The sequence below is a fragment of the Pongo abelii genome, chromosome 11 (assembly GCF_028885655.2).
Source record: "Pongo abelii isolate AG06213 chromosome 11, NHGRI_mPonAbe1-v2.0_pri, whole genome shotgun sequence".
Taxonomy (NCBI): Eukaryota; Metazoa; Chordata; class Mammalia; order Primates; family Hominidae; genus Pongo; species Pongo abelii.
In genome coordinates this window covers 20398653-20417083 of record NC_071996.2, presented here as the reverse complement: position 1 = coordinate 20417083, position 18431 = coordinate 20398653, and the positions used below count along the sequence as shown (strand labels likewise).

The window sequence follows — 18431 nt, the reverse complement described above, 5'->3', positions numbered from 1 at the left end:
CAGATTCAATGCAATTCCTAACAAAATACCAATAATGTTTACTGCATATATAGAAAAATCCATTTTAAAATTCACATGAAATCTCAAATAGCCAAAACAATCTTGAAAAACAACAAAGTTGGAAGACTCACACGTCTTGACTTCAGAATTTACTACAAAGCTACGGTAATCAAAACAGTGTCATAGTGGGGACGGACAGACAGACAGTTCTATATTGCAACATGCAGACCAATGGAAAAGAACAAAGTCCAGAAATCAACTCTTGCACATATGGTCAAATGATTTTTGACAAGACTGCCAAGACCATTCCATGGGGAAAATAAGTTTTTTTTTTCAGTAAATGTTGCTGGGGAAACTTGGTATCTATATGCAAATGGATAAAGTTGGAACCTTATTTTACACAATATACAAAAAATCAACTAGAAATGGATCAAAGACCTAAACATAAGAGCTAAAGTTACAAAATTATAGGGTAAAAGCTTCATAATATTGAATTTGGCAATAACTTTTTTGATATGAAACCAAAAACACAGGCAATAAAAGAAAAAAAGTGAGATACAGCAAAATTTAAATAACGTGTGCATCAAAGAACACAATCAACAGAGTGAAAAGGCAATCTAAAGAATGAAAGAGAATATTTGCAAATCATATAGCTGATAAAGCATTAACACGAATACACAAAGCACTCCTACAACTCACACCAAACAACCCAATCTAAAACTGGGCAAATGACTTGAATAGACATTTCTCCAAGGAAGATATATAAGTGGTCAAAAAGCACATTAAGAGAGGCTCTACATCACTATCATCAGGGAAATGCAAACTAAAATCACAAGATACCACCTCATATCACTTAGGATGGCTACCATCAAAAAATTAAAATAACAAGTGTTAGCAAGCATATGGAGAAATTGGAACTCTTGTGTACTATTGGTGGGAATATAAAATTGTGTAGCCCCTTATGGAAAGTGTATGTATGGCACTTTCTAAAAAAATGTAAAACAGAATTACCATATGATCTAGCAATTCTACTTCTAGGTATATAACCAAAAGAATTGGAAAAAAAGAGGGTTGTTTTTTAATAGTCTCTAGAAGTGAAGAAAAAAAAAGTCTTGAACAAATACTTGTACACCCATGATCACAGCAGCATTATTCACAATAGCCAAAGGTGGAGGCAACCCAAGTGTCCACTGACAGATGAATGGACAAACAGAATGTGGTATATACACACACTGGAATATTATGCAACCTTACAACGCAAGGAAATTTGGACACATGGACAAACCTTGAGGACATTATACCAAATGAAATAAGACAGTCGCAAAAAGACAAATGTATGATTCCACTTATGTGAGGTACCTAGAACAGACAACTCGTAAGAGACAAAGTAGAATGGTGGTTGCCAAGAGCTTGGGGGAGGAAGAAAGGAGAGTTCTTTGATGGGTAGAGTTAAAATTTTGCAAGATGAAAAGATTTCTGAAGATGAATGGTGGTGATGGCTGTACATTCTGAACATACTCAATGCCACTGAGCAGTGAAACTGTTTAAGATAGTAAATCTTAAAACCGGAAGAAGAGGAAGAAAAAAAGCCAAGCATGAGAGTGCATGCCTATAGACCCAGCCACTTGGGAGGAGACTGAGGCAGGAGGATTGCTTGAGCCTGGGACTCCAAGGCTGCAGGGAGCTAGGATCACACCACTGCACTTCAGCCTGGGCGACACAGCAAGAACCCATCTCTTAAAAAACAAACAAAACCCCCGACAACTCTGTATCATCATAGCCAAGTTGTCAAAGTTAGTATCATCAATTCTGGGACAAAACTAAAGTCTATGTTCGTGGAAGAAATATGCTGAAGTATTTGGGGCTCAAGTGGCAAGTTGTCGGCAAGTTACTCTGAGTCTGCAAAAATAGCTCTATGTATATACAAGATGATAGAGACAATGACGTGGCAAAACGTTAACACTTGGTAAATATCAGTGAGTATACCAGAGTTTATTTACTGTTTTTGCAATTACTGTAAATTGGAAATATCTTCAAAATTAAAGGTTTTTCTGGCCAGCTAGGTTTGAGCTGCCATAAAACCAACACCAAGGCTCATTTATCTAGAAACTAATTTTTTCCTTCAAACCCAGTACAGGAGAATCTCTTACCATTTTGAATTCCTCAGGTATGGTTTAAAACTTTTTACTTGCCAACATCGTAAGTTTTACCCTGTAATAGTGAAATTTTCAGGTAATTGGAGCTTACCCCATTAAATGACAAAATTGTGTAACTTAAAAATCTTTCTTAAATACAACCTTTGTTGTCTTTGTTTCAACTTTGTTTTTTAATGATCAGTGTAAGGCTTCACTATATGCCTATGTTTTTTCCTTCTCAAGTGTTTTTGAGGGTATTTGTATGAAACATTGCAGAAAAGCTTAGGTTTTTGTCTCCATCTAGTGGTTAGCTATTACCTTCTAATGCCTTTATGCACCTGCTTTTTACAAAGCACTATATCCCACTGTGCTTCTGCATTTGTTGGAAGTAAATAGTTTCAGAGTTTCTTGTAAGTTTCTTGTAAGTTTCTTCAGTGTTTTAGTATATAAACTTCATTATTTTAGCTGTAAGGTCTTTGTGGCCAAAAGTAGTTTTATGTGTTTCTGAAGATCAAGGTGCCAATCTGTATCAGAGTAGGATTTCTGTAATTAAAATAATCTAATTGATAAAATGTTCTTGGGCCTCGTCATCTTGACCTTAAGAGACCTCTCATAATTAAGTCTATAGAGACTATTATCACAAAAATAGAGCAACAAGAAACACAGCTACAAGCCATAATTTTTCTCTCTCCCCTAATTGCTCAACTGCTCTAAGCTTTTGGCATAGTGATTTTCAGTTATATCCATATTTCCTTGAAGACAGTAGTATTTCTTGATCTTTTCTCTAAGTCCCTATCCCAGAGAAAAATGAAAATCAAAATAATTATCCCAAATAAGAGAAACACATTAATAAGATTTTGTTGGTATTCCATTCCCACCCCAACTGAGGTACTGCAATTCAATTCTGATACGACACACCCAGAGCTGGCATCAGACTCCACAGGTTTAAGGGGTCAGTCCTCCATAATACTGCCCCCACTTCAGATGCAAGCCACAAGTGAGGTACCCAGGCTACTGTCACTTCTGACCAGCTACAAATTTGGGGTTCGCATAAACCTCTCAGGTTTAAGAACTTGCTGAAATGACTCACAGAACTCAGGAAAGCACTATGCTTCCCTAGAAAACACTATGATTAGTTTTACTATAGAAGATATGAATTAGGAGGGCCAGTCAAATGAAGGGACACATAGGGGAAGGTCTGGGAGGGAAGGCAGAGCTTCTGTGTCCCTGTCCTCATGGAGGGGAATCCTCTCCCTCCCAGCACACCAATGCTTTCACCAACCAAGAAGCGTCATTGAGCTGTGGGGTCCAGAGCTCTTCATCAGGTCCCATTTTGCAGGCATGGTTGATTAAATCAAACAGGTCACTGACTGCGTCTCAATCTCCCGGGTCCTGCTGGCCCAACCTCTGTAGTAGCTGTTTCTGGTTACCAGCCTCCATCCTAAAGCCCACCACACAGTCACCTCGTTAGCATAATAGAGACACTATCACTCAGGAAACCACAAGGGTTTTAGACATTCCTTGTCAGCAACCAGGGGCAAAGGCCACACAAATTCCTCATTATACCACAATCAGGGAGGATTGAACCTCTAAGGGTCACAAACCCCTGTAATATCATAAGATTTTTTCCCACACAATGAGAAACAATCTTTGCCCCTATTAAGAATGCATCCTCTAAGAAATGAAGAGACAGCCCCCCAAAACCAGAATGAAATTTTATTGTGTAAAGTTTATAGAAGTATGACTAGTATTCCTTTGTACAAAGTACACAACGGTTTTAAATATAACTGAGAGAAATGTGAGTCCTATGACAACATCTGATACACGCTGAACCATTTATAGACACACTAAAAATGTTGTAAAATATCTTCTTTCTCCAAAGAGTCCATTGCGCATTTCTTAGAGTAGAGATGGGGACACATTCCAGGCAAGGTCACAATGGCATTTTGTTGCCCTCAATGCTGATTTTCACTGCATGTGCAGATCTGCTTTTTTTCCTTATATCTGTGAACTTTCTCATCTGTTTATCCAGTCGACTGATACCCTTCTTGGAGGTCGCCTGAAACTAAGAGTACGGGAAAAATTAAAGAGCAAACTACTGAAATACATAAGTCTAGTTATGTCTTTCATCTTCTTATAACTGAGTTAGCAACCAGAAGAGCTCCTAGCTCTAGAATAACCAGAATGTGTGTTGATGACCTCAAGAACAACAAAGCAAGAACAGATGGTGTTAGAAACGCATATTAAACTCTCTCAGTGAAGAATAATTCTGTTGTCTGTGCTTTATTTTTAATTTTGCTGCAGTCCATGGAGGTCTCCTAGATGGGAGAAAGGGGGGGAAACTGAGACTATGATCCTCCCAATTCCATCACGTACATTACATTTTAACTGCATGCTTTTTCCCTTTCGAAGACCAAATGTGGAGCTAGCCGCTTGACTTACACTTTCAAACAGTGCTGGCATACAAAAGAATGACCTAAAGCAAAGTCAGGTCAGCTGAGAAAAAGTCTTAAGCATAATAAATGAGATTAGATGATTAGTGAAGTGAACCCCTAAGTGCAGGAGCTCTTGAGTTTTTAGACTTGGGGTGAATCCCTGCTCTGATTCAGTAACTTCTGTGACCCTGGGCAAAGCATACCCAGGGTAGGTACTCCTTCCAGAACTGCTGAGAGAAGGAAATGAGATAGTGATGTCAGATCCAAGCACAGAGACTGAGCACATATAGTCAGTGCTCAAAATAATAGGAGCTATTACTATTTTACTACTTCACAAGCAACTAGATTTACATTAAGTATACTTGACACAAAAAGAATATTAAGTCTTCACCCACTTGCCCTTTATGTTTAAAGGTTTGGTTTGGCGGCTATTTTATATTTTGAAAACACTGCCTTGCAAAGATGTGGTCTCCAAGAAACTGCCATCTTTTAGAAATGCTAGAAAGGTTTGCTGACTCTGTTGTAAAACAATTCAGATGTTTAAGAATGATGAGTGCTTAAAAAGAGATGGGTTTTTCTAATTCTTCTCTCCATACATTTACTACTGAGTCACCTCTGAAACTCAATTCAAAAGAATGCTAAAATAAGGTAGGGCCTGGGAGACACTCCGGGGTCAGTACCAGCCTGGTGAGCTTCTTTGGTGGAATCTCATCCCACCTCTGGACCCAGCCTCAACCATGACCTGAAGCCAGCCGAGCACTAGGCAAGGAACTCTAAGTCATTCTTGACCAAGAGCCATGTTGACCTATCTTTCTAGGAATATCTCAATTCAAATACTATTCTGTATCGTCTCAATACTTGGCATTAGTACTCTGAGTAAGCATAAAAAGTGTCAGATGAGAAAGGGCTATGCCACCATCACACTATCTCCCAGATTTCCTGGACAGTCCCAAATATCTGACTTCCTTTTAGAGGATGTGCCGTGATCTTAGTACTTGTACTCGGTCCACATCAGAAGCTTTACCTGCTCAAATCTCTGCCAACTACACAATTCCCAGCAGCTTCACACATTAACTGGACTTCCCTTCGCCTACTCCCAGGACCCTCACTAACTGTCTAAGCCCTGATGGATCTGTCTAGCCTCAGCAATCAGGGCACACACTGGCCAGTTGGTTACAAAATATATGACTGGTAGTTGCAGATGCCTAGTTACCCCAAGCTTGAAAAGACACACCATAGTACCTCATACACCGAGTTCAATGATCTCTCTCCTGATTCATCAAGGGAACACTACACTTCCTTAAAAATTAAGAGTGTGTGCTACACTGCTTTACTAGAGCAAGACCAAAAGCAGCTTCAATTATGGTACAACTGTGTGAAGACACAATGCAAAACCACTCAAGAATGCTCACTCAAATGGATCTTTTACGATGGTAAGTAAAAAACAAACCCAACAAGGTATAAAAGAATATGATCACAATGTCGCTTGAAAAAAAACAAAAACAAACAAAAACCCAGTAATTGTCTATGCATATGTATGAAAAAAAAAAGAAATAATCTAAAATGTTAACACTGAGTTGTGGTGGGATTACAGATGGCATTAATTTTATTTATGCTTTCTGTATTTTTAAAAGTTCATGAAAAAATAGGCATTGCTTTTGCCATTTTACTGTTATTTTAGAAGTATTCCATGGAGTAAATGAACATATAAAAAATACAATGTAGCACAGGTTACTACATTATTTAAGAGTAAAAAACCAGAAATCGTAAAGGAATGAATAAACACATTATATTCATGGCCGGGTGTGGTGGCGCCTGCCCATAATCCCAGCACGCTGGGAGGTCAAGGCCGGAGGATCGCCTGAGACCAGCCTGAGCAAGATGGTGAAACCATCTCTACAAAGAAAGAAAATACACAATTTAAAAAAAAGCAAATTATATTCAGGATAGACCATTATGCAGCCATTAAAAATGATAAATCGACTAGGTGGTTTAATGAAGGAAAATAACCAAAATTATAATTTGGTCGTTTTCTGTTATGTGTGTGTGTGTGTGTGTGTGTGTATATATGTATTTTTTTTTCTTCTAGAGATAGGGTCTCACTCTGTTGCCTAGGCTGGAGTGCAATGGCATGATTCTAGCTCACTGCGGCCTCAAACTCCTGGGCTCAAGTGATTCTCCCACCTCACCCTCCCAAGTAGCTAGACTACAGATGTATGCCAGCATGCCTGGCTAATTTTTTAATTTTTTGCTAGAGATGGAGTCTTGCTATGTTGTCCAGGCTGATATTTAGTATAATTTTAATTAACATTATCAGTAGGAAAAAAGACAACAAATATATCAAACTGCTTTTGAATGCTAGGACCATGAATAATTTTTCTCTTTATATCTAAACATTTTCTATAATTATAAAAACTAAGTTCAAGGCATATCTGGAAATACATTTAAAACCTCAAATTGTTGGCCGGGCGTGGTGGCTCACACCTGTAATCCCAGCACTTTGGGAGGCCAAGACGGGCAGATCACTAGGTCAGGAGATCGAGACCATCCTGCCTAACACAGTGAAACCCTGTCTCTACTAAAAATACAAAAACAAAGTTAGCCAGGTGTGGTGGCGGGTGCCTGCCCTAGTCCCAGCTACTTGGGAGGCTGAGGCGGGAGAATGGTGTGAACCCGGGAGGCGGAGCTTGCAGTGAGCAGAGACTGCATCGCTGTGCTCCAGCCTGGGCGACAGAGTGAGACACTGTCTCAAAAACAAAAACAAAAAACAAACAACCCTATTTTTTATATTTATTTACATAACTTTGAAAACAAAAATGATACTTAAGACAAAAAGTGTTTCATTGGAAAGCCATTTCCATTTTTCTTCCTGGACATGTCTTTTCTAATACTGCTCATTAGCGTCTACAATGCGGAAGCAAGTCCTGAGTGAATATGCAACCCTGCTCCACCTACAGGGAGGTGGGACCAGAACCAGAAACATCAGCACACAGGGACACAGCCCTGGAAACACAACCTGTTTTCAAAGCAGACTGACCACTAAGAGTTTTTATTGCATTTTCTTTGCCATATTGTAGTTCCCAATTCTCAAAAATAAAAATGTTAAGAAAAATATGAAAGAGGGCTAAAAAAAGAGAAGAAACAATGAAAAAGGAGATGGCTCATGCCTGTTCCCTTTGGGAGGCCGAGGCGGGTGGATCACGAGGTCAGGATATCAAGACCATCCTGGCTAACAGGATGAAACCCCGTCTCTACTAAAAATACAAAAAATTAGCCAAGCATGGTGGCAGGAGCCTGTAGTCCCAGCTAATTGGGAGGCTGAGGCAGGAGAATGGTGTGAACCCAGGAGGCGGAGCTTGCAGTGAGCAGAGATCGCGCCACTGCACTCCAACCTGGGCGACAGAGCAAGACTCGTCTCAAAAAAAAAAAAAAAAGAAAAAGGACATAAGGGCAAAAAAGAAACAGGTGCAGGGGACATGGAGAGGTGGTCAGGGACACGGATATGGGCACAAGGGAGGGAGAGAGAGAGGAGGAAATTCTTGGCACAGAACTAGTCCTTCTCTACCCTTGATTTATTCTCAAGAAATAAGAAAGTACGTTTTGTTTTGATAGTCACTTAATAGCAACATGAACTGGCAGGTAGGAGAGTGCAGTCAGTGGAAACAGCTGCCAAAGCAGGGGTCATGGAAAAGAACAAAAGGCAGGCAACACACACACACTGTGTGTGCTCCGCAACAAAGGTGCCATTAGTCTCAAAGCACAGCGGATCAGTGAGTTGGGCTTATGAATGTTCCAAAGCCTTTTTCACTTCTGACCACATTTTGAGTATGTGTTAATCAAATTCATCTCCTAAATATTTAGTATAAGGCTTCATGCAATGAGTCCTCAAATGCATGTTGCTGAGCCACTGACAGCAGGAAAACAAGCTACCTCCCACCAAGAAACCACTAACTAGTTTATATGCCTGTAACATGTATTCACTATAATTCTGGGTCCTAACAAAAACCTTTTTCATAAAAACGGGTACCAGTCAGGAAGACCCAAATGCATATTAGGGAAGTAATTATCTATTACTCTCTAGGATACTGATAAAGGAAGGGACTTCCATGTCAATTTCTAAATATTCAAAAGGCCTTGAATATCCCAAGGTGCCTGTTAGGGTCATTATTTCGCAACTAAAAGCAGACCTGGCCTCTTCTGATTAAGAAAGCACACACACACACACTTTTCACTCTGACTGTTGACAATTCAAGCCCATGCACAGTACATGCTTCCTTGGGAATACCTCTCGTGTATACACTCTGGTAGGGCCAGGCCTATAGGGGCATCCTGTTGCCTTCAATGCTGAACTTGACAGCACGATGCACTTTGCTGAGTCGTTTCTGTTCTGCAAATCGCCTCTTATGCTTTTCCAATCGGCTTAGGCCCTTTTTAAGAATACCAGGCTAGAAGTAGTAGTTTGATTGGAGAATAAAAAGAGATTACTGAGAAACACTGAAAATCCACCGAGCAGTATTTAAATGATAACAGAGTAAGTGTCTACCCTAATCATTTGCAATGGAATTGCTTAAGCTATTGAAGAGAAAGGGAGAGGTAGGTCTGCTGAAGCACATAAGCTCTGTTTCTCATGGTTATTAAAAAAAAAATTCACTGTATCAGAATACTCCAGGTCTCAATTTCAAGCCTCGCTTGAAGTAAAGGGATTAATAAGAACAAACTTCCCTACCTGATAATGTTGAATTAAGCCTGAAGAAAAGTTCATCAGCAATAAATTTGAATCCTGGTTAATACTTTTCCTTTCTCTACTGCTCAATTTGAGGTTTGGCTAGATAAGCGACCAGAAAACAGTCCTCTCTGAATCAGACAAACCTCAAGAGCTACAAGGGTTATTAACACATAAAGTAAAGAGTCAAATAGTAATCTGCAGGTAAGATCCACCTTGCCGATCCTCCACTTGCTTACCCTGGACGACTCCATTTCCACATTCCATTTGGGCCTGACAACATAGTCCTTGTTTGAGGGCATTGGGACCCTTGCACGGGCACAGAATCCAGGATCTCCAGGTCTAAGAGCCCTGAAAAAGGGAAGAGGAAGAGCATGCTTCTTATGTGGCCATCCACAGTGGGGCACACAGGCCATTTCACACTCCTGTTCCTACGTCCACCCATTAAGCTGCAATGTTCGAAACTCCTCTGCTCCCCACCAAAGGTCACCCAATCCACCCTCCTGCTACCTCTCAGCTAGCCTGTCATCACACACACTCTAGTATGCATTCCTCGCTTCTCTTCCAAAGCCATCTTGCTCTGCATTTGCATGAATCCTTTTCTCCTCTCCTCAGCTTCAGATATACTCATGCCCCTCTGCCTTCCAAGGCTAGTCCCACCAGCGTGACTTGGAATCCCCTTTTCTCTTGTCTAGTGGAGTCACTCATGAGTTCACTGGTGAGATGACGAATTGTGATGAATTGAGTCGTCAAATGACCCCCCAAAACTCTCAGTATGCCTATAAAGTAGTTTTTCAATATACAACCCATACAGCAATTTTTAATGTTTATTTTTGTAAAAATCTTTTGAAGATAATTACAGATTCAAATGAAGTTGTAAGAAATGATAGAGAGATCCAATGTCTCTCCCAATAGCAACAACTTGCGAATCTACAGTACAGTATCACAACCAGGATACTGATGTTGATACAGTACACTAATCTTATTTACACTTCCCCAGTTTTACTTGCACTCATTTATGTGTATGTATTTAGTTCTATGCAAATCCATGGGCAACCATGCTAGACTAAAATAAGATTACTAACCTTCCAAAGTAAAGCCTATCTATGGATGCCTGGGCATTCAAACCATTCAGCCTTTAGGTAACTAGTAAAGAGTGGATCTGTGTGTGTCTGTTGGGGATGGGGAGAGAAGGGTAAAAAATTCTCAATTGCTTCTATTCTCTTGTACACTTTACCCCATTTTTAACCTTAAACTTGAGTCTCACTCTGTCGCCCGGGCTAGAGTGTAGTGGCGCAATCTCAGCTCACTGCGAGCTCCGCCTCCCGGGTTTGTGCCATTCTCCTGCCTCAGCCTACCAAGTAGCTGGGACTACAGGCGCCCGCCACCACGTCCAGCCAATTTTTTGTATTTTTAGTAGAGATGGGGTTTCTCCGTGTTAGCCAGGATGTTCTCGACCTCCTGACCTCGTGATCTGCCCGCCTCAGCCTCCCAGAGTGCTGGGATTACAGGCGTGAGCCACCGTGCCCGGCCAACCTTAAACTTTTATAACCTTCATATATATATGAACAGATTAATTGGCTTGCCAAGATAATTCCCTGTAACTCTTACTTTCCTTCTGAAGCCACGGTCTCATCAACTTCCTTCCTAAACAAACTTGCTTCCTCTAGCTCATCCCCTATTCTCCTCTTGCAATCCGGATGCTGCCTGACTACCAACACACCTGCACAAAGCCCTCTGCAGCACCTGCCACTGGCCCATGCTTTTGTCACTGCCACCTCCAGCTCAGCCTCATTCCCCTCCAGGCTCTGCTCCAACACATAGGACCACAGCTGCTCATTCACCTTCACTGGCTGCTCTGCCTGGCTATGCCCCCTTTCAAAATTGTTTAGTTCATTTCTTACTCTGTACTCTCTTGATTGAACAATCTTTTCTATGGAAAGAACCATCAAATCTAGGTCTCTAGCCCAAACATCTCTTTACAAGTTCTAGACCCATAATATTTATAGGGCTATCTCATTAGTCATCTCACATTTAATATGCTCAAAAGAGAACTTGCCTGGTCTCTCAAATCTACTTCTCCCTCCATTTTGGTGAAAGGTAATAAACACTGTCTCAGCACTTAGGTTAAAATTTTGGCTGAGGTCTTTAACTCTAGCCATCTTCTCTCCCAGTAAGTCACCAACATATGACAGCTTTGCCTCTGCAATGTCTTCTTACCCCTCTGTTCCCTCACTACCGCCTCTGTTTAGCTGTATCACTGCCTCAGTCCCACTGCCCTCCAATCCATCCTACATGATGCCATTGGCATCAGCACCCTAAATCAAATCAAACCAGATGGCTTCACATCCAGCCTCAAAAACTTCCTGTGGAATCACAAGGCATGTGAAAATTCCTCATCTTGATTCAAAGCCCTTCACTGGTCTATTATTTCCAACCTTATCTTCTACCACCTCAGGCCCCATACTACTGTCCAACCCCTTCAGTCTACTTGCCATTCCAAACACAGACCTGGCACACTTACCCCATGGCTTTACCAAAGACCTCCCTTTGCCTATCATCCTTGTAAAGACTTTTAGAGAGCATAGACTATTTTTAATTTGTTTTTATATTCTCAGAGCACAACAAGGAGGCTAGCACTTAGCAAACAGCAACAAAATCTTTATTGAATGAATTATTTTCTCAATTTTCCTTACATCCCCAGAGTACCCAATACAATGCTTTGTAGATACTAAACGTTAAAATGAAAGTCACTTCCCGCAAATGAGAGCATAACATCATTTCATTTACTACTTTTCTTAAAGCAGCAAACGGAAATTCTCTATATAGTCTAAGAAGAAAAATTAACATTAAAACCTTACTTCTCCTCTCCTGTCAGCACCTTTTCCAGGTCTCTTCTGGGTGTCTGACCACCAGTGCTGAAAAAAAAGTAAACAAGGAGATACCAGGAATATTAGAAACTAATAACTCAGAAAAAGAGCAAACTAAAAATCAAACGTAGACTGTAACTATTAACAGCTCTTTTATGATGGATCAGGGAAAATAATTCCTAATCTTTAAAAAGTACTACTCATTTTAGTATTCATTTGCATAACAGGTTTCCTTTTGGGTGGGCCGTAATTGCCACATTTGTAACTAATGACCCTGTCCTCCTGGATGCAACTGTATATCCACTATTATCGATACAAATTAAACTATAACATTTTTTCTTCTAGGAATTCGGAAACAGGACCCAGAAAGTTGTTTCCTGCAAGTGGCTGGAACAACACAAGCAATAAGTATCCTGAAACAGGCCCTGTTCCAACAAACTGACCCAGAAAGGTCTGGTTAGGACAGGACCCTCACTATACACTAATACATTTAAACTAAAAGGATATTATGAATTATGTAGACATATCAAGCTGAGAGGAAAGGAAATCCTATCATCTTGCAGGCTTCCTAATGATCTTACTTAAAACTGAGTTACTGCAACAATAACATGTATTCCACTTACTCATACCTGTTCCCTCATACCTGTTCATTCTTCGTCGTTGAGGCATCTGTTCTAGATCTCTCTGCTCCCTTTCTTCTCTTGTCATTCCTTTGTAGTTTGAGGTAAGACCAAATATAGGCCTAGACCACTCATCTGTAGTAAGAAAAAAATCAATTATTTTGTCCATAAAATTGCATTTCCATTTTTTTCAAATAATTGCACCCCAGTGTGAGGGGATATTCTAGACATTTAGAATATTCTTTCCTTGAAGAGCCCATTATTTCAGAGTAATTTATAGGATAAACAAAGCATAATGCCAGTATACTAACTCTGGCTGATTCAGAAAATTTAATGTAAAAGACCACAGAGATTTAAAGAAAGTAACATGTGATACACTTTAATAGTCAACAATTAGCTGGATTGACATTTCATAAAAGAAATTTATTTAAAATTTTTATTTATTTATTTTAAAAGGCAGACTAATTTCTAAGTTTACTCTACTGGAAATAAAAAGTCTTGAAATTCTGCTTTCTTATCCTAACCCAGAACAAGCTCCCTTACGACTACCTTACAAAATGGTCTGTACCTTTAAAAATTACAGTTTAATAGTGCGGGTGGAGACTTTGTACTTCATTAAGTCTAACATAGCTGCTATAATCACCATGAAAGAAAGTACATGCCACTGTTCAGTCAGTCAAAGTCCAGGAGCCAACTGATGTCTTTGTTCTAAGATGTAATGTAGCTTACTGCTACATTTAATACACTATAAAAACAAGAAAGGACCTTTATAGACCGAACATGGGTGCTGTCACACAAAGAAAGAAGCACGGATTCTCAGGGGGTCCACATATCTTTTAAAACCACCCCCATTGACCCCCCTTCTGAATTCAGAATCACTGCTGTAGTAAGTCATGGATACCAGTGGGGATATTCTGCTTTTCTCAGTCTAGGGCAAAAAAACAAAGTTGCAAACCACTGCATAAAAGCACCAAAAGTTAATCACTTAATAGCCAGTAAGCTGCAGATTACTAACAAGATCAAAGATGGTAGTATATCTCTGGTTTATAGAAGAAATTTACATTTCTCTAGAAGCTTTTGATAAACTTAACAATTCAAAAGAAAAATAATTATTCTATTCGAACATAGTAGTTACTTTTTCAATCTGGCCTTGAAGTTCTAAAAATTCCTTTTCAACATGGAGGACAGGAAGAGTTAAGGAGGATAACAAAAACAAACACGGGTTTCATTCTTAAAACTGAAGAATTTCACAAACATGGCGCTTGATTACATAAATTTTGGTTTAGACTTCTCTGGATTTCTCTGGCATCATTAAATAAGAACATGCAAAAAGGTTTTGGAGACCACTGTGCAAGTAACAACAACAGTGGCTGTTTCTTGAGTACTTACTATGTGCTAGGTACCGTGCTTTAGACACAACCTCTCATTTAATCTTTAAAGTCACCCAAAAGAAAACACATAATTATCTCAACTTTACAGAGCACAAATCACTAGCTAAGGAAATGCAGTAAGGTAGGTGGTGGATTCATGATCTCAACCCAGGTAATATCAACTCCATGGCCTGCAATCTAACCCCTCTCTCTCTCTCCATGCTCTTGACCCATGACTACAAAATGCATACTTTTCACTTGCAATTTTTTTTTTTTTTTTGAGACGGAGTCTCACTCCGGTTGCCCAGGCTGGAGTGCAGTGGCATGATCTCGGCTCACTGCAACCTCCGCCTCCCAGGTTCAAGTGATTCTCCTGCCTAAGCCTCCCGAGTAGCTGGGACTACTGGTGCATGCCACCATGCCCGGCTAATTTTTTGTATTTTTAGTAGAGATGGGGTTTCACCATGTTAGCCAGGATGGTCTCGATCTCCTGACCTTGTGATCCACCCACCTACCGCCTCCCAAAGTGTTGGGATTACAGGCGTTAAGCCACCGCACCCAGCCTCTTACTTGCTATTTTTAATACTGAATAGCATACTTAATTATATTGAGGGTTTTTTTTTTTTTTTTTAAGTCTAAGAGAAAATGTTGGTACCTGTAAGAAGTTATTTAAAAATTTCTATTGCACTTTACTGGCTCGTTTAAAACAAATACTGGTAAAAATACAGCTTTTATATAAACGCATCTCTCTCTTATCTATAGACAAACACAACAAACAAAAAGGAAAATTTACATACTGATTAATTTCCCTGCCATGTCCTTGTTGGACCTTGATTCCTTGGGGTGTTTATAGAGATACATCACTGCTCGTCCAATCCCACTATGCTTCAGGGTCTCCTGGCTCACACTAGGCAGCTGGGGAACATAAACACATACACACATATTAATCACTCAGAAGCTGGGGGTCTTGCTAATCTATTCTAGAGACCTGGCGCATTCACAACAGAACAAATAAAAAATTCCATTTTCAGGATCTACAGACATAGAACACAAAGATACTTTGTGTCCACATCAGAAGTTCAGAGTTCAGGCCAGGCATGGTGGCTTACGCCTGTAATCCCAGCACTTTGGGAGGCTGCGGCGGGTGGATCACCTGAGGTCAAGAGTTCAAGACCAGCCTGGCCAACATGTGGTGAAACCCCATCTCTACTAAAAATACAAAAATTAGCCAGGTGTGGTGGTGGGCGCCTGTAATCCCAGCTACTCAGGAGGCTGAGGCAGGAGAATCGCTTGAATCTCGGAAGTGGAGGTTGAAGTGAGCCGAGGTGGTGCCATTGCACTCCAGCCTGGGCACCAGAAGCAAAACTCCATCTCAAAAAAAAAAAAAAAAGGTTGAGAGCTCAGTATTATAGCTGAGTTGACGTAAAACCTAACAATGTGAGAAAGTATGAACCAAGCATACTCAGAGGTTAGCAGTTTAATACAGGAGCCAGCACAGGCCTCAGAATCCAATTGACCTAAGACTGAACCCAAGCACAGCCACCTTCTAGCTATGTGACCTTGACGAGTCATTTAACTTCTCTGCATCTTAATTCCCTCATCTGTAAAATGGAAATAATACACCTACCTTCTCAGTTTACTGTGAGGAAAAAATGAATCAACACATATATAAAGCACCTGGCACAGTGCGTGGCATATGAGGTTCCTTGGGAATTCCTTCAGAAGTTAAATAGTTTACCCAAGGTGTCACAACTACGTAAGGTGGCCCAGCTCAAGATTCAAATGCAAGTTCATATGACTCTGAATTTGGTGTTCATTCTGCATCACATGTCTCCCCGGAACTTGCCCACTACTGTACTACTCTTCTCAGACACATCACAGCTACTCTAAGATCTTTTCCCTGCAATGTGATAGTTACATGAACTTTTATAAGGTCTTCCCTTTCATGCTCATTTTATTAGATATGTTCCTTTTTTCCAACCCCTCTCCTGGGAGGCTGTAGCAGAGATAACATATAAAAACACTGTAAACTACACAGGTTATGACCATACAGACCACATTAGATAATTAATAAAGAACAGTCAGATTATCTGCCTCTAACCTCTTGCAGGATCTTCAGCAGCTCCTCCCGGATCTTGAGTGCAGGCAAACTCCTATCTGGTAGAGGTGAGAGCCATTCTTTGATGGCAGACATCACACCGCTGTCAATGAATGTTTCTTTAAGGTCCTGCCTGCAGTAATAACAATAATTTCTAAAAATTCTGTGAACCTTGGTTCTACTGTATCTTCTGACTTTTCTTACATATTTAGTGATGTTTCTAAAAACTGCTTTTAAAAAGTTACTCATATAAATTTGATATTTACTGAACACCATTCTGGTTTCGAAAGCAGTATGACATTTAGTTCTTATTTTCCAGAAATGCATATACTTGACAAAGATGATTTGCTGAAAACAAAACAAACTCAAGTTACACAAGATAAATTAATGCTGATATGAATGGTACAGATAGTAAGAACAATTAACTCCAATCATTTCAACTAAAAAAAAAAAAACAATGTTCAATCTATCAAAATAGTGATTCTTCAACAGTTTTACATAGTGGTGAACCCAGATTTGCTGTTCTCTGCAGGACACCAATGAGACTAGCACTCCACTGGCAAGACAAAAAAAAAAAAAAAAAAACTTAATAAAATAATGCTTAAATTCCATTTTACATACTGAAATCAGTTATGTTAATAGAAAACATAACATTATATACATAAAACCTGCCACAGATAGTTTTCCCTGTTAGAATAGAGGGAGAAATTTTCTAGTTACATATGCTCTAGGCCATGCTGATGGCAGCTCACTGATGCACCAATACATTTCCTCAGTCATCAAAAGTAGGCTGTGGCTTAGTTCAAAGGGAAAGCAAGGTTGCCCAGAAATATGAGCAAATCAGGGCCCGGTGTGGTGGCTCACACCTGTAATCCCATTCCAGTACTTTGACTTTGGGGTGTTGAGACGGGAAGACTGGCTGAGCCCAGGAGTTCGAGACCAGCCTGGGCAACACAGCGAGATCCCGTCTCTAATTAAAAAAAAAAAAAAAAAAAAAGCAAATCAATGAAAAAAGTTAGAAACAAGGATCTACTCAAAAAGGGCATCATTACTTCAGAAGGATCAATAATTGTGACACATTAGAGTCACTCAGGTAGGGTCTTCCAAGATTTACTATTTTCCCTCACACGGAGAAAACAGATGCAATTTTACCAGACCAAAAACTCTCTATAAAGAACAAAATTAGTGGCCAGGTACAGTGGCTCATGTCTGTAATTTCAGCACTTTGAGAGGATGAGGTGGCAGGATTACTTAAGCCCAGGAGTTCAAGACAAGCCCGGGCAACATAGCAAGATCCTGTCTTTACCAAAAAACAAAAACAAAACAAAAAAACACAAAATTAGTAGTTTCCAAGTTTTTCTTTCATTAGTATCAATTTTTTATTTGTTCTGTTTGCACCAGGCATCAAGGTTTAATAAAAGTTTATGAAGAAATATAATTTAGGAAATTTTATTATCTTTCTGTGAACTGACAGAAGTCTATCATTATTTAATATTCCTAGAACACCAATATATCATTTGAATTATCATTCCATGAAAAGGAAAAAGACATTTTAAAGAAAACAAAATACTTACTTCTTAAGGTGCATAACTACAGTAGGCAGTAAAGTTAATTTTTTCAGTGCTGGCTTTTTTTGATTGTTCAACTGTCTGTCTTCCTATTCAGAAAAAAAATAAAGATTTTTTTTTTAAAACAGTACTTATTATTAATATTGAATTCACTGTAATTCTGAACCTTAAAATAAGTTTTTCAAAGAAACAATTTTTCCTACAAGAAAGAATAACTTAAGAATGGATCTTTTGCAGAGCACCAAGCTCTGTATCTGTCCATGTCAGTCAAACCCACAAAACTATTAGAATAATTGCCTTTAACAACTACAAATTGAGAGAAACAATTTTAATGTAGAACATTAGCATAATTGTCAAATTTTCAGAGTTCATTAAAGGTACAAATTAAAACTGGGAAATTTTGGCTTATTATATTAGGAACAATTTTCCAGGTGTGAGGTTATATGATATTGGAATATGCTATATCAAAGAACAGTTTCAGTATTTACTTGGGCAGTTTTTTCTATGTTTTTAAATTATGAAAAATTTCAAATTCTACAAATATAGAATAATATACCTGTTGCATATATTTCAACAACTAAATACACATAGCTAGTCTTCTTTTAGCTACTT

The 18431-nt window shown here is 39.3% G+C and overlaps 1 protein-coding gene across 11 annotated transcripts in view; it reads right to left on the bottom strand.

Moving 5' to 3' along the window:
* Positions 1-3832: 3832 nt before the first annotated feature.
* The window catches only part of IWS1 (interacts with SUPT6H, CTD assembly factor 1), a 46666-nt gene continuing 32067 nt past the window's right edge, over positions 3833-18431 (bottom strand). For 5 of the 11 annotated variants that reach the window (XM_063712707.1, XM_009237622.4, XM_002812379.6 and 2 more), the window contains exons 8-14: positions 17826-17908; positions 16255-16384; positions 14951-15068; positions 12807-12918; positions 12155-12211; positions 9533-9644; positions 3833-4200 (exon numbers count right to left, since the gene is read on the bottom strand). In XM_063712707.1, coding sequence (XP_063568777.1) covers positions 4069-4200; positions 9533-9644; positions 12155-12211; positions 12807-12918; positions 14951-15068; positions 16255-16384; positions 17826-17908 — 744 coding nt within the window. In that variant the 3' untranslated portion in view covers positions 3833-4068. Of the gene's footprint in view, positions 4201-8856; positions 9016-9532; positions 9645-12154; positions 12212-12806; positions 12919-14950; positions 15069-16254; positions 16406-17825; positions 17909-18431 lie in introns of those variants that run through there. The other 6 variants (XM_054549141.2, XM_054549139.2, XM_054549142.2 and 3 more) reach the window with 3 other exon arrangements.